We start from the raw sequence: 16602 nt of genomic DNA on the forward strand, positions 1-16602 counted from the left end.
ATGTCCCAAATCCAATCACCTCGTCCCTCTAAAGGGGATGATGTTGATTAATGGGAATGTGTAGTGGTAGTAGTGACCTATAAGCCCCTACTGAGATTACAGGCAGGCAACCAGCCAGCCAGCCAGCCAGGCCCGGGCTCAGGGCAGCAGGAAACGGCCAGGGCTTAGAGAGGGATTGTTTAGACAGACAATGGTGTCTACCTGGTTTTAATCCCTGCTCAAAAAGAGTACAGGGGATTGGCAGAGTTTAATAAATGAAAGTGCTCCTATAATCGGGATTTGCCAAAGTGCCCCTTTGTGTTAATCGGACATTTTTTACAGCATGGTTTTTGACATCTGCCATAGCAAGTGGTGTTAACCCTCCATTGCCCCAGCTGCATGAAGTGCACAGCAAAAAAAAGAAGGCATTTTCATCAGAACTCAAACAGACAATGCTCAAGAGCACAGTAAACAAGACATATAATTACTGCAACAGGATGAGGAATACCAAGAGGAGAGGATGCAAAACATGAACAGTTTGCATTTTAGATATGCATACATTTTCCTAAGCAACGTCAACTGTCCCTGTTTCACAGTAAAAAAACAGGATTTTTAAACCAGGCCACTTGAGTAAGAAGTGTCCAGGGGGAATGATACATTTCTGTCATGAAAAAAATATCATGGGATTTGATTTTACTTTGCAGCGAGAAAATTTGCTGTTTTGTGTTGAAGCTCTTAAAACAAAAGTGCTGCAATTAATTTAGACATTTTGACAACTGCTCTACCGTTGCATAACATCTTGCTGTGTGTTATCATAGCATATTTGGACAAGAACGTATTAAGAGTGAGGCTGCACCCAGCATGAAGCCATCATGGGGCTACAGCTGGGTGTGGCACAACCTCATTACTTACTTACCAGAGGCTAATAGAGCAAGGATGTGTAATTACTTCATTGCTAAAATAGAAAGCTGCATTTTAATAATTAAAGTCCAGCATATCAGCAATAAAGCATAATAAAATTGTTTTAAAATCAAGGATTACAACAGTAAATCCCAAAGGGCCAGATGTGAGAACGGGCGGGGCCACTGCGCTCTGGGCCAGATTAAAGGGAAAATCCCAGAGGACTGCACTGTCTTTTCCCTGCAGATTAGGGGCTTGTGTGGACTCAACATGCTGTAATCCACCGATTAGCTGATATAATCACCTGTAAATACACCTTGGCCATGGCATTACCTTGGACCATCGGCCCCTGCTCTGCCCTGGGCTGATGTGTCGCAAGTGTGTTTGAGATGGGTTCCTCTGACAAAACCAGATTTGACGTGAATTGCGCTTTCTGGGAAGCAGAGGAGGACAGTCGGCCCAGACAGGCGGACCAGACAGACAGCTGTACACGATATGTGATCTCAGACAGTTCCCAGAAACTGTCCCTGTAACTAAACCCAACAGATGAATGCTGTTTAACTCCCTTAAACAATTCTACCATAAGTCCTATCAGAGAGCACTTTACAAAGGGATGTTTAGACCCATTTTAGAAGATGGACAAGAGAAGACCAACTGCTAAGTGACTGTGTGTATATTTTGGGAAAAATATGTGCAAATGAGAGGTAGGCTTAAAACGGGTTAGGTGGAGGGATATTAATATAAACATCTATCGTATATATTACAGTCTGCAGACGTCTGTATACATGAATCCATCTGCTACATTTGTATTGTAGGTAAAGATTATTATAGTGCTTCTGCACCAAACTTACAAGCAAGCTATTTGATTTAAATTCAATTATCTTAAATACTTAGGGCAAAAAGAAGTATGCATGTTAAAATATGCACACAGAAGTATTAAATCACTTATTTCCAATATGGCCCTCAGTGGAAAACTGGCCTGGCTGTACACCCGCTGCTTACTGATCTGAGCCAAAGCAACAGGTACAGCTTGACACCATGATGTGATAAGGATGATGCAAGAAATTAATTCCAGGGCTGCACCCTCTTCTCACCTCACTAGAGACTCTTTCGCCACCTGCTGTCTGTATTAAAAACATGAGACAGATGAGAATGGTATGACCAGTCAAGGTTTTTTAATGTGATGCCATTCTGATTCAGGCTCTCTCCTCAAATCACTCCATTACATTGGATTAAAACATTAAAAGAAGGATTATAAAATATTTTAGGATTTTTTATTTTGTAAGACACTTTAGAGACATTCCTGAAAAGGGGGGACAAATGATTTTGGTTCATAGCACGTTTATGCCTGACAAGAAAAACAAATTATTAAGACTACATCAACAAAAAAAATTTACAAATCATGAGCGCAAACAATATAAACAATATCTTATATATAAAACATAGCCGGCGTAATAAATATTACACATAAACAAAACTAAAAGTAAACAAAGTTAACCTATTTGGTTTGGGCAACATTTGGAATAAGGTTATAGGACTTGAAACTAAATCATTGATCTGAAAAAGCTGAACATCAGTGTGAATGTTAATTTACTGTGGTGATCAAAACTCTTACCAACAAGTTATTTTTTTTTTTCTGCTCCTGTTAGGCCGATGTGGAGAAAGCCATTCAACTAAAGCCAGCTCTGCAGATTCACTCATTACACAGATTATCCAACCCAAACCAATGCTCAATCTCTTATTACTGAAACACAAGAAATGAAATGTCTCCAAGAAAGGTGCTCCAACACATGGATTACTTAAGTGTAGACTTCTTTTTTTTTTTTTCTATGACCACGTTCTTACTTGTGCATTTGTGTATGTGATGGTTTTGATACATGAGGCCTCTGGGGTGACTGCACGCTCAAGCCATGGTATACTTTAGTGCAGAAAATTCCTCAAAACAGATTTAGTCACCCATATTCAGTCAATTCAAGAGTCATTTTCTTCCAACTCATCTTCTCATTAGTTCATCATACCAAATGGCATTAGTTCAACCGTAAGATAAACAGTAAAGAAGTAAGTCCATCTCTGTAGTGATCTCTATATTGATTGAAATGCAGCCATGTTCTGAGGTGCTCTGTAAGCTGGGACAATCACAGCAACTGCAAAAAGGTTCTCTTTTGTTGGCTGCTGGATCTCTTGTCTTTGGATGCACTTTTTTGTTGAAAATCTACTGGCTACTCAGGTCTTCCATCTTTGGGCAGGTTAGCATATTCACAGGAGATGGAAATCAGTTTGGTTCAGTCAAGAATCAAAGACCATGTATCATTCACACACAGACACTCACTCAGTCACACGTTCACAGTCACACTCGCACGCAAACACACACCCATACACAAGCGCACACAAACAGCAAACAATAAATTCAAATTCATTGTGTAACTGTAAATGTAAATTCACTCCTTAGTGATTCTTCTACTTAACAAAGATAACTGTGCAATATTCATTTCTTTTCTTTTCTTGAAGCAAACCAGGAGTAGTACAAATACTAGGACGTCCTAGGTGCTGCTATTTAACCACATCTAGAGGTTATTTTCAAGACTTGGTGCTCCTCTTCGACTCCGGTGATTGAGACGGCGAGGGGGATCGGTTTACCCATCTGGCCCCCTTCAGCTCCACCTCTTCTCCAGTCCAGAGAGGGAAGAGATCGTAAGACCTTTGCCTAAAGGCCCCGTCTCTGCCTGTCCGTCTCCTGTCTCTGCATGGGTAGCACCTCCGTGCCTTGTACGCGCCCCAGTCCACCTTAAGGTCCCGGCCCCTTAATGCTACTTCCGTTACAAAGTGCAAGCAGTTAATGTCTCCCTGCCTCTCCCCTCCATGCGAAAAAAGAATCAGAAACCAATGCAACAGCAAAAAGTTTTTGTTCAAATGCAAAAATGGTTCAGACAGTGTCCAACAAGCAACAGGAGGGGAGGGGGCAGCAAGAGAGAGTGCATTTGTGTCAAGAAATTCAGTCCATCCACGCAGACTCAAAACAAGTGTTGCTCCTTATTATGGCCACATGCTACTGATCAGCTGTCTGCCAGAGTGGTTATACCTCCCTAGAAATAAAGAAAAGACACAAACCAACTTAATCAATATATGGCCTTAAGTAACAAAAAAAAAAAAGATTGAAACATTATCAGACTTAACAAAATTCCAATATAAACTCTACATTAAATTTAATAAAACACATGGAGACAAATATTGAGACCATTACATTTTATTCTGTTTGATGTAAATGTTAACATGCTGCAGTATTACTTACGATGCAGTGAGTGTGGAGTTGAGGACCAGAGTGGTGCGTATCCTATAGAGCTGGGCGAGTGTCAGCTTCTTGTGCTGCTGGGCTGGAGACTTCCTGGTTTTGGGTGACGTTTCCCCTGGACTGCCGCCGGCTGCCAACTCGCACTTCCCACCCAGGGAGGCAGGCGGTGCCGTCTCCCCGTCTGAGCCGTTGCCCTGGGCCTCGTTGCCCTCCCCGCAGGGCCCAGCGAGGGCCCTCTGGACGTGCTTGGCCTCCGCCCTCCTCAGCGTAGCACAGAGTTTCTCTGAGGGCATGCTCATGTTCAGGTAGTCGTCGGACTGATCGAGGTCGCACGATAACAGCTCTACGCAGTTCTGGCCCAGCTCTGACAGGCTCCTACTGTGTGCCAGTGATTGGGTGTTGTCCATGTCCCTACATTTTGATTGGTCCTGGGCCTCAGGGCTGAGTGTATGTGCGCGGGATATGGGGGCTTTGCCGTGGAAGCGCTGCAGCAGATTGTCTTCAGAGCGGGACAGGGCCAGAGTGGACGGCCTCTGGAGGCAGTGGAGCCGCGGCTGAACGTGAGGCCGCCGCCGGGGCTTGGAGGACTGGACTACGGACAGCTGGGAGCCGAGCGACGCCGAATCCTCCTCCTCCTCTTCTTCTTCCTCCTGCTCCTCCTCTACCTCCTGTACTCCTGCCTCTTCCCGCTCTACCTCCTGGCCGTCTCTTTCTCCCTCGTCCTCCTCGGTCTCCTCTCCCTCACTCTGGCCGGGCCGTGACTGCAGCTCTCTCAGGAGGGACTCGGGGGAGAGGGTACCGTAGGCGCTGTCCATGGAGAGAGAGCGACACTGGGGGTCCAGCTCCACATCGTCAGGCCCCGCCTCCTGGTCCTGTTCTGGGTAAATGCTGGAGTGTGCGTTCTCGGGGCCGGTGGACTCGGACTCCTGGACCTCAGGCATTATAGATAGGGTGGTCAAGCCTGAGTTGAAGGCCTTCTCAGTGGGTCCCCCAGGGTCTGTGTTGGGGGCGGGCGGCTCTTGGTGTTCTCCTGGTTCGTCAATGTCCATCACTGACAGGGTCTCAGTGGAACCATCTGATTGACTGAAAAGAGAGAGTTAGTTAGTTTGACTGATAGTTATACAAAAACCAAGGTGTGGTGCTGAGCTAGATAAGTAAGGGTGTGAGGAGTGCAATCCACTCAACTCCATTCATACACCTTTAATTGACACAGTTTTAAGTCGGTGTTGATTTCAGGTCAAACTTCTTCAGGTCAATCTTTTCAGTGAGATCAGAGCCAAGGTCCACATCACATCAAAACTTTGTCAATAAAATGTGTATAAATGGAGCTTTACTCTTTTCAATTGCAAAGACAGGGACAACTGAAGTAAATTTATACACTATGACTTCTTCTTTAAAATGGTGATTTGGCTGGCTTTTGTTTTGCATCGTGCAGAGTGCTTGTGTACACTCTAGTACCTTGTGTTCTGCTGGTCTTTGTGTCTCAGACAAGGGGAACTTGTGGTGGAGTTGCTGCTCTCATCTTCCTCCTCCTCCTCTGCCTCGCCCCCTATACAACGCTTCAGCCTGCTCTGCTGCCGCAGAACCTCCTCAGTACGAAGCCTCTGCAGCTGGTTCTGAAATACAATTACACAACCACACTCAGTATGCAACACACAGCACCTGGTTCTCATATTGCAGGTGAATAATTACGACAGTCTCTTCTGAAAAAAGTACACCGCTGTCACCAAATCTCATCTCCCAATCTTTTGGCATCATAGTGAAATATGAAATATGAACTGGCTCTCCAACCTGGACATTGCAGATGGCATCTATCCAGCTTCGCCCCTGGGTGGCGCTGTTGGCTTGGAAAGTGTAGGCTGCAACTGCACTCTTGAACTCATTGAGGTAGATGAGGATGAATGAGCCTATAGAGACGAAAAGCAAAAAAAGGTCAACATTACCTAGATAAACAGACACAGCATGGCACAGTTTGATGTTTGCTGATGTTTGCAGTTGACTCTATGCAGCTGTTAATACTTATAATTTCAGTTCCCACTGAACTGCTTAGCAGTTAGAGTTAGGTACTTTAACTCCTGCAGCTTCTTATCTGACCACTCACCAGGGTCTTTGAGCTCCTTGCAGACGACATTGTGAATGAGGAGAGGCTGGCGGATGACTTTGACTTTCTCCACTCTTTTCACAGACTTTGTAATGAGCAGCAGGTCCGTGAACAGGAAACAGTAGACATCCATCTAGAGGGGAAACACACTCGTGTCAATGCTGACAGAAACACATTCAGTACTTTATAGAACAGTATATGCCATTTTATGTGGAACATAAAGCAACTATAAGGCAAACGTGAGAAATCAGAGGCATTACTGCTAAGTTGAGTGTAAAGATAAGATCTCATCATGACCCATGGTATTTACAAGCAGTCATAAGGAGTCTTTTATGGGAGTCAGTCTTACCCTACTGTCTTTGCCCTCTTTCATTCTCAGCGCTCCCTCAAGATGGAGCTGGCGGGTCTCCTCTGGTGAGACGCCTCTCATGGAAGCCATCAGGTCAAAGCGGTTGTAGTCCCTAAGGATCTGAAAGGGAAGGCGAAAGCATAAGGACAAAAAAATCTCAAAGTAAATCTCATTTCCTACCAAGAGAACTATAGACACATTCGAAGATTTAGGAGGGTCCTGAGAAAACAAGTTGCCCTCACCTTCTCCACCTCTTCACTGCTGCCCTCTACAGCCTCATAGGAGTCTATGCGGGCGGAGATGGTGGCCAGCTTCTGCTGGTCCTGCCGCTGTCGCATCTGGGAGTCCACACTGTTGATGAAGTCCTCCACTGCGGCCACCTTGAGGAGAAAACACACACCAATACATTTATGTTCAGATCACAGGCAGATACCGGCCAAAACAAACATACTCCAGATACTTTAAAAGAAAAACCATCAATATGTGATTAAAACACAAATGTATTTTCATCCGCATCGCTACCAATATTCGCCCTTACCATGCTGTTGACAGTGTCGCGGGCTGACGGCTCATCCGTCTTCTTGAGAACACTCTTCAGTAGGAGGGGGTATTTGGTCAATCTCTGGTGAGGCTTTGCCAACATGTCAGCCAGCTTCAGACGGTTACACTGCTTATGGGTCTCTGCCCACTGATGGGAGCCAGACAAAGACAGAAAAAGACATTGAGCCGGCAGAACAGATACAGTTTGAAGAATCCTAAGGAGTCTGTCAGTAGTGGGATTAGGTAGCTAGGGTTCGCTGTAAGTCAGAAAGCGGAGAGTAACTGACCGTGACGTAGATCCTGAAGAGCTCGTTGTCCCTGAGAAGCGTGCGCATGTGCTCCATACAGCCCTCCTCCTCCATGCAGTAACGGATGTAGGGCTGGAACCTGGAGCCAAACTGAACACGCAGACATAAACAAAGACGTGTGTCAGAGATATTACTGGCATCAACAGGAGGAAAAAAATATTTACTTTTGCCTCGTCGCAGTCTGTAGTCTGTCTAACTGTCTAACTCATGAAATGAATACTGAAGCATCCCAAAAAACTCTTCCTCAAGCTACAACTTGTGGCGCTTTGGTGTATAGACTAGGGCTCAAGACAAAATATGATACATCACAGTAATCTGACTTTGGCAACAAATCTATCTTATCAGACTATTCATTTACTTATTACTGAGGTGACCTACATCCACACCACGACAATCTTTTCAGGTATCTTGTTCTCTAGCATGGTTGTTTTATATTTTGTCTTGTAATGTAATTGGGAGTGTCAAGGTTTCTTGATAGCCGTTCTTCTAATTATATATTTATTTGACCTGTGGATTTAGAATACATTTACTGTGCAACTACCACTCACCGTCCTGAAGCCGTGGTGGAGGTCGGTGGGGTCGAGCAGAGCCCTGGCCTCCCGGGCCTTCTGCAGGGCGGGTAGCATCACCTGGCTCCACAGGGCCGTGTGGAGGCGCACGATGTCCTGGATGTTACTGAACAGCTTTGGGGGCTCCACCTCCCCCAGCAGGCCGCTCTCCTGCAGGTTCAGCAGCCCGCACAGGAACAGCTGGAAAAGGGGTGATAAGAGGAGAATATGAGGCCTCTAAATATTGGGTCCTCACAGACTTTAGACACTCATAAGACACTAAGCTGGTACTGTCAAACGGGACTACTAAAGCACTGCAGTAGGCTTTCAACTAAACGTAATCAGCCTTGTGATTAAAATACAATAGAGCTACTCAGGATACAGCTTACTGGGTGGTGATGAACTTATAAACAAAGTTCCAGCAGGCCGTTTTCTATTTTTAGACCTACACAAAAGGTTTATTGTGTCTGCCCCTTGCTTGAAATGTGCTAAGACAAACATTTTTATGTCTTATAGTACAGTACAGTACAGTAGCCAATTCATCTTACACAACAGCTGGACTTACATCAGTGCGTTATCTTTGTGTGTGGCAGGACAGTACAGTAGTCCTCTTTGCACTTACATCAGTGATGACTCTGAGTTTCTTGATGTAGGTAGCTTCAGTGTGCAGCAACTCCCATATTGCCTCTTGCTGGTGGAACTGACGCCTCGTCAATGCCTGCACACACATTACATTATTATTATATACGCATTCCGCTGTGCAGAACAAAGATAGATATTGTTAAAGTAAGCCTACATACTGAAGCTATAACATAGTTACAGTAAGATTCAGTACAGTTATCTTCTCATTGTCACCACACTGTTACTGCAATGATAACTTCATTCAGAGGTTTATAATCATTCATTCCGTCATTCTCTTTACCCATTCATTCCTATTCAAGGTAAGGGGGGGGCTGGAGCAAAAAAACATTATTTGTACTATCAAGATAAAACTCAATGATTGAAGTTTTCACAAACCCTTGATCACGCAGTATGTTATCTCACACACACAAAAACCCCTTCACACTCACAAACACACACGCTCACATAAACAAGAATGGCAAGTAATCCAGCTGGTAAAGTGAGTTGCTAACTAACTGGCAGGGGTGAGTGCAAGGTATGGCAGTTAAGCAATGCCACCTCTCTGCTCAGCTGTCCTGATTACACATTAATAGGTGGAATGGGCCTGCTACAGCTGGGAATGGGCGTTATCATTTACATAGAGGAGCATGGTTCCTGGCACCTTTCATGTAACACAACATTGACCTTATTAGCAGCCATAAAGTGCGCTATCAGTTTTATGCTGGGAAAGCATGCATCAGGATGGGTGCGACAAAGATAATAAGGAACGAAAAGAGTGAAGCGTTGTAACAGCAGGATGCATGGCTGAGGCTCAGAAGAGCAACTCCCAGCTCTGTCATCTGTGAGAATTTGAAGTGAGGAGAAGTGCTTAAAAGTCTACAGCTACAGTGTGTATAAGTATATGCATGTAGGTAATTAGATGCCAGTGAATGTTTATTAGTGTACATACTATAGTAATAACAGTTTGGTAATTTGTATTAGTTCTTATTTTGATTTCATTTTCAACTTGGAGGTCAATCTTAGTTTAGTTTCAGTTTTCAAAAATGCTTAGGTTGAGTTTTTACTTGATTTCTTTTCAGCTTAAGTTTCAGTATTTTGAAAAAAAGGAAAAGAAGGAGTTTCATAGCGTGTAGTATCAATATAATGTGAATGGAGTTTCATAGCATGTAGTATCAATGTAATGGGAATAGACGTGGCTTTTACTAATTTCCTATACTCTCCTATACTTTGGCTTTGAATATTTGAATATTTTTATTTCATTTCAAGCGGTTTTGGTTATAGTTTTAGTTTCATTTTGTTTTCTCAATCATTCCAGTTTTTATTGCATTTCATTTTATCAAAATGTTTTCTCACCGCTACAAGCTCACACCTTTGTTTGTCCGGATACATATGTGCGTGTGTGGCTGTGTGTGTGTGTGTGTGTGTGTGTGTGCGTGTGTGTGCGTGCTCTACCTCCGGGTTGTCAAGCAGCGTCTGCCAACTGTCCTCCAGCGCCAGGTTGGTCTCCTCTTCCTCCTCTTCCCAGGAGTCCTGGTGGAAGGAGAGCTGCCGCGGCACCTTGGGCAGCCCGAACATTGTGTAGGAGTGGAGCTTGTTCTGGAGCTGCTCCCCGCGGTCCGCCTCCTGTGGCAGAGGAGGAGAGGGGAAGAGGAGAGAGAGAGGGGGGGGGGGGGGGGATAATTACAAACATGCACCAATGTAGAGCTGGGGCAAATGTTTCAAATGCAGAAGGCCTAATTAGTTTAAACAAGGTCAACAGCAAGACGGCGAGAAGAGAGGCAAGTACAACTGTCAATTTCTGTCTTTTGTGCGGGGGTTTATTGTTACATTCAAACTGTAAGTGAGGATGAGCCCATTTATTAGCATATAAATCCCCTCCCTGCCGGCGCCTGAATTCTAAAATTCACTAGTAGCTGCTATTCAGCCTTTTATTCAGTCTGGCGAGCCTTATGTAGTTATGAAAATGAGCTCTGTGCATTGAGACCAGCTGAACAATAGCAGCGGGGGGAGGGTAGTGGGGCAAGAGCTATAGTATGGAGGAGGCACGGGGACCAGTGGTTCATGGTTTGGGCCCATTTCATGAAACCTCTCAAAAAACCACTGATGTAGGCTCAATGTTTAGGGTTAGGTCACACGGGCATATAAATTTCACAACAGATTTAGAGGTAAACTGATCACAGATTAGCACTCCTTTTCAAAAGTTATATGACTAGAGGGCCTGACCATGGTTCACCCCTGCATTATAGAGGGAGGGAGCAGAGGGTGCAGGGTGCAGTGGAGGGTCCCTGGCCTGGCCCTGAAGGGGTTAATGGTGAATAGAGATGAGCTGGGCGCTGACAGGTGACTGACAGATACTGTCTCTATCTGACATCTGCTACTGTGCAGGATGTGACCTCAGGAGGGAAGGACACAATGGGAGCGTGTGTGTGTGGGTGTGTGCCTGTTTGACTGTGTGCAAGCGTGTGTGTATGCGTGTGTGCTTCATTGGGATGGAAGCAGGTAGGCGATTACTGTTGAAATTTGTTGTCGTTTCAGATACAGAAGTTTTTTTGTGCACATGCTGATTTTTCATTATGAAACACACTGGGCAGAATTAAGTGAATAGCCTTTCCTCCACCTACTCACTTCCAGAGGCGTTGGACATCTTTGTTAGGAGGAAAGAGCGTGAGCCAACAAGTCAGGAGACTTTGAAGGGAAATGATCTCAGTGGATATGGCCTTCCGACCCCCTCCCACCTCTACTTGCTACTGTTTTGTTTTGTTTTTTAAATCTGAGGCAAGTCCGGGCAGTCCGCTCCAGCTATTACCATTTCTATGTTTTAATAGAAAATAGAAAGTGCTCCAGTTTCTTTTCACTGCTTAACCAAATAGAGCAATCCCGAACTCCTGTATTTCATTTGATTGCACTACGTCTGATCAATGTCTCTCTTACCTTGCCAAAGGCCCCCGCTCCTGCGCTGGAGCTGAAGAAGCCACTGAAGCGGCTGGCAGCGCGGTTCTTCCAGCTGTCTGGCCCGGTCCCGACGCTGGGCAGAGAGCCACCGCTCAGTCCCAGAGCGTCCGGGGTCGGGATATTCGTCTCCCCCAGGAACTCTGTCATGTTCTTCCTCCGTCGCGCCTGACCCTGCAAAGGTATAGAGGAAACAACCACATTTTACAAGAAGTAAAGGAGGCTTTGGAGGAAGCAAGAGAGAAAACGAAAGAATATGAGAGAACATGTCATGATGTCACCGGGGAGGAAAAAAAGAAAAAAAAACTTTCCAGTGTGACGGATGGAAGGAGAGAAGGATAAATATACAAAGACAGGATAAACAGGAAATCAGAGGGGAATTCGGCGCGAGGGGTGACATCAGCGCGACCGTTAAAGCCGTCCTAATGGTCGTTGGGTCAGACACAAACAGGAGAGGGAAGGAATGCCACTTCCTCGGAGCGAGCGCTCGTTACATCACAAGGACCGAGCGGGAGGGGAAAGAGGTCGTTCCATAAGAACAGGCGGCCGGAGTCTGGCCATTGTTCCACCTCCATTGTTACCCTGTCAGCAGGCCCTGCCGTGCGCCCTCACACATGCAATCTCAATCCACTTTACGAGCAGCAGCAAAGCAAACAAACAGGGGCCACCTCAGTATCTGAGGAAGCAGTTGTTTTTGCCATTGCGAGTGTCAGTGGCGAGGAATCTGCTGGTGGGGAGTCTGTAAGAGTCGCGCCGCTGAGCCCCCCTTTGAAACACAGCGACAAGGAACACGCATTCCAGGACACTGACTGTTGCCGAAACTAAAATAAATTCTTCTGCTCAAAACAAGCTGAGGAAAGCGGATAGCCTGTTCAATATCGCAGACAGACAGTCGAGCCGTCTTAACAGCTTAGAAATGCATCCTCTTGAGTCACAGGATCAGCAGTGATAATGTACACGCACAAGCAGACTGGAATTAAACACTCGTGTGCGACATTATTCAGCGAGGTTGTGCATCACGCCTATCAGAGGTAAACAACCTTCCTGAGGCTTATCGAAATGTATCGTGGGCGTGTGCCGTGTGTGTGTGTGTGTATCAGCTGAAATATAAATATTATGTACAGTTCTAGTAAAATAGTTCTACATCGCACAGGCTGCCTTTGACTCCCATTTTAGGAAGAATATCACCAGACCTTTGTGGAGCCACTTAACAAGAGTAATGGCACGCAAATGGACCTACGCAGGGTCGTATGAGAAGATAGTAAATCTGAGTGGGGGGTCCTACAACCTTTCAAACAGCTTCAGCCGTTTAATCTTTCTGAAATGAGAAAGACAGAGGAGAGTGACTTAAAGTGACGCAAACTGGCACACTGGTTATAAACCAAGAAAAAGAAAGCAGTGGAGAGAGAGGGGAAACGGGACAATTCACTCTTCCAGATTTAGTGAAAGGGAAACTAGCCTGGGCCTGTTTAGGGAGTTTTCGGGGGAATCTGGGCCAATCAGTCAAGGACACAGGTGTCAGGAAGCATTCAGGCTCTGAGGACAAACAGGGGGAGCCAGGGCCCAGGGCTACTGACAACGCACCACTGGGCAAACTAATACAGCTCAATCCCTATCCCCTATTTTCTGACAACTGCGACCGTATGGGTCATGATAGGTGAGCCATCAGAGGCTTTGGATTCTTGAAATTTAAAACAAAAGAATGATAAAGTAACAAAGGACAAGAGAAAGTAGATATTGGAGCTTTGCTACAATATGTTTAAGTAGATTAGATTACACACACAACAAAGGCTCACATCCTGATGAAATGCCCATGCTAATTTACAAGTATAATGTTACAGAAGTGCATGTCTTTGAACATCTTTAAAATCCCTTTGCCAAGAAACCAGTTTCTCAAATCAAGGACAAGACGAGGAGGCTGTACTTTTCTATGGGTCATACAAGTATAGAAGGACAGAGGCTAGCGACAGTTTCCCACCATAATAACAGTACTCACCATTGAAGCCAGAGGCATGTCAAAAGTAACAAAAACCATCCTAATCCTTCAATTGGATTCATGGATAGCAGCCCATTCTGGAGGCAGCTGCTGTGCTCTCTCAACTTGTAGCTACCCCCTCTCTCTCCCTCCGCCACACTACACACACATCCACACAGTCTTCGCGTGTCCAGAGGCAGACCAGTCCCAGACGTAGCCGGCTGCAACAAAGCGGGGTTATTCCCCCATCAGGAAACTTCTCGTGAACTTCCGCCTCGAAACGTCCCGTTCCAGCCGACTGGGTCCCCGGTCGCTCACCAGCACAGTGTCTGGCTGGCGCGTCCCGCCGTCCCTGACAACCCCGATCGCAGCTTCCCTTTGAACTGAGAGGTATCCCTGCCCTGTCCCGCTGTCCAAACAGTCAGAGGTGAAGCCTACTCACTGAGCCGCCCAGTCTGCCTGCATTTCACATAGACACTGGCCTGATGTTATAGCAACCAGGAGGATCCTACCCCATTGTGTTGGGGCAGGAAAGAGGAGGCGGGGCCCTGGGAAGAAAAAGAGGCTGATCTGCATATTAGGAGGTGGAGTCGGGGCAACAGCTTGTAGGGGCTCCCTGGCTCCGATACACATCCTGGTGCTTCGGAGATGCCAACTGTTCTTCTAGTGCCTCGTCTTTTGTTTAGCCGCCTCTGACGTCCCATTTCCTTATTACTACCCCCCCCTCCCCCCTCCCTCCACACACACACAATATTGCCCTCCAACCCCACTTACCACCACATACTCCCCACAGAACTCTTTTTTCCATAAACCACTGCAGTTCCCTCTCAGCAGGCTTCATGGGAATGGACAGTAACTAACCACTCAGTGCCACTGACGATAACAACGATGTAAACAGTGCGCGTCATTTTTCATTTTGCAATGCTTCAAAGTGAAAGATCCACGTTCGACTTTACGTACCATTCCCAGGAACGAGTTGAAATCTAACCAAAAATGATTGCTGAAAAATTATATGGTGATTCTCAATGGGCTTGATGGTAAGCTTCACTTTTACTTGGAAGCTGGTCCATTACACTTAATGCTATCTTGCATGACCGTTTTGCCCAGAGACCTTTGAACAATGCCATGCAAGCTGGCCAAAACAAGGAAAGCAATGCCTGATAATGGCCGAACGGGAAATTCCCTTTGTTTACTTGCTTATGCCCAGTAGATAAGATCAAGCACACACCTTCCTTAGAAGCAGACAGTGGAAAACGTGAGTTCAGTTGCATATTCTCTATCTTTTTCCCACCTTCTGAAAGTAGCAGCAAATATACCCCAAGAAATAAATAACTGAACTGCTCCAGTCATGTCTCCCTAACTAATCATGTTTACAAGGTTTCCCCTGCGCCTCCTGTGTAAACCTGTCAGTGTGGAGAGTGGGTAGCGAGATCCGGAGCTCTCTTTGTTACGAAGCTGACAGCTCTGGGAACCGGGGCTGCTGCAGTGGGGCGAGAGGGGGCCAGCCAGGTTAATGATATCAAGTCTTCTGTCTGCTCACAGCCTTATCTTATCACCGCCGTTTGTGGCATTAACCTTGGCTTGGGGAGGAAAAAATCTTTAAATGGGAAGGGATTGTATTAAAAGTAAGTGGTCACACAGAGAGCAGCATCACCCCCTTCTCTCGCTCTCTCTTCCCCCCCCTGCTACTGCCTTTGTTGATGTTGGTCGCCAGATAACGACTCCCCTTGATCAGGTGGGTTGATTAACGATGGGAAAACAGTGTGACACTAACCTTCCTGAAAGCAGGGACACACACTAAGACAGGGGGGCAAGCGCACACACACACCCACACACACACACACACTCAAGCGCGCATCACAACTCATGCTCACCCACATAGACATGTGCGTACACACACACACACACACACACACATCACATGTCCACAACCAGGAAATAGGAATGAAGAGCAGCCCCCGGTGGTCAGCACGCACTGCACGTTTCAAGGCCGTGTCAGTACACTGGCCTTGCTCCAATAATCAAGGCCCAACTAACACTCCAACAGTGGAACAAACAGAGGCTTTCAGCCCGAGGTGAGAGATGAGAGTTGCCAAAACAATCCTAATATCACTTGACCCCCATCAGTCTGGCCGCTGAATGTAATGAGACCCCAAACATGTCAGCACAGGATGTAAGGCCTACCAGCATCATCACACTACTCCTAATACACAATCACTCAGCCATACACTCACACAAACACACAGAAATTTTTCAACTCTTAACGTTTCACCATAAAGCAGATTAAGGTTAATGAAAATAAAACAAATAGGCTGAGCACCAATTTAGCGCAGGAATCAAGCTTAAAAACATCACTGCCGCTGCCGATAGAAGCAGCAAATCCAACAGAAATGGCATCTTATTCTACAATATCTCTTAACGTCTCTGTTCTCTCAATATCTCTAAACTCTTAACCATGCATAAAAAAATCCCAAGGGATCAAGATGTCAGCGAAGCCGTCTCACCTGACAGTCAGTTGGTGTCTGTCTCGTGTCAGGAACTGACTCAGGAATCTCTGAGTCCACTTGCAGCAGGTCCCAGCTGCGCCAGGATGTAAGACGACCAAAACGCACCATTTTCCCCGCAAAAAAGGACAGAAAAATCCCAACGCAGTCCAAATAAACAAAAAAAGTTCAAGGAGGGAAGATAGTGGTAATTCCAAAAGTCAATGAGGTTCCATTGTCGGTATAGCAGCTACTTCCTTCCCTCTGTCACCATGACTGTCTGCCTGACTGACTGGCTGATCCTGCAGGTATACAGTGTACTGTGGGTCAACAGTCACACACCAATCATAAACCACCGTGTGTGTATCCAACCTGAGGTAACCGCCACCTCAGGCAGTAGGGGAAGTTCTTTATCTCACACACAGACACATGCACCAGCACACACCTTACTGCCGCGGATACACACCTTCACAGCCTTCTCAGCAGAAAACTACAAGCTTGTAGCTCCTCCCACTCTCTTTGGGGAAGAAATAATAGTCTCATCCCACCCGGCATAATTG

General features: G+C 45.8%; 1 protein-coding gene across 3 annotated transcripts in view; it reads right to left on the reverse strand.

Moving 5' to 3' along the window:
• Positions 1–2045: 2045 nt before the first annotated feature.
• The window catches only part of plekhg5b (pleckstrin homology domain containing, family G (with RhoGef domain) member 5b), a 56660-nt gene continuing 42103 nt past the window's right edge, over positions 2046–16602 (reverse strand). For all 3 annotated transcript variants that reach the window (XM_071541901.1, XM_071541902.1, XM_071541903.1), the window contains 13 exons: positions 11567–11758; positions 10088–10258; positions 8637–8732; positions 8015–8215; positions 7446–7556; positions 7157–7306; positions 6861–6998; positions 6619–6738; positions 6270–6402; positions 5960–6075; positions 5627–5784; positions 4169–5251; positions 2046–3962 (listed from right to left, as the gene is read on the reverse strand). In XM_071541901.1, coding sequence (XP_071398002.1) covers positions 3953–3962; positions 4169–5251; positions 5627–5784; positions 5960–6075; positions 6270–6402; positions 6619–6738; positions 6861–6998; positions 7157–7306; positions 7446–7556; positions 8015–8215; positions 8637–8732; positions 10088–10258; positions 11567–11758 — 2679 coding nt within the window. In that variant the 3' untranslated portion in view covers positions 2046–3952. The remainder of the gene's footprint in view (positions 3963–4168; positions 5252–5626; positions 5785–5959; positions 6076–6269; positions 6403–6618; positions 6739–6860; positions 6999–7156; positions 7307–7445; positions 7557–8014; positions 8216–8636; positions 8733–10087; positions 10259–11566; positions 11759–16602) is intronic.

Source organism: Centroberyx affinis, unplaced genomic scaffold (genome assembly GCF_046629955.1).
Source record: "Centroberyx affinis isolate AG114_WGS23_722 - 3 ecotype Tasmania unplaced genomic scaffold, CSIRO-AGI_Caff_v1 ptg003969l_1, whole genome shotgun sequence".
In the NCBI taxonomy this organism is placed as follows: domain Eukaryota; kingdom Metazoa; phylum Chordata; class Actinopteri; order Beryciformes; family Berycidae; genus Centroberyx; species Centroberyx affinis.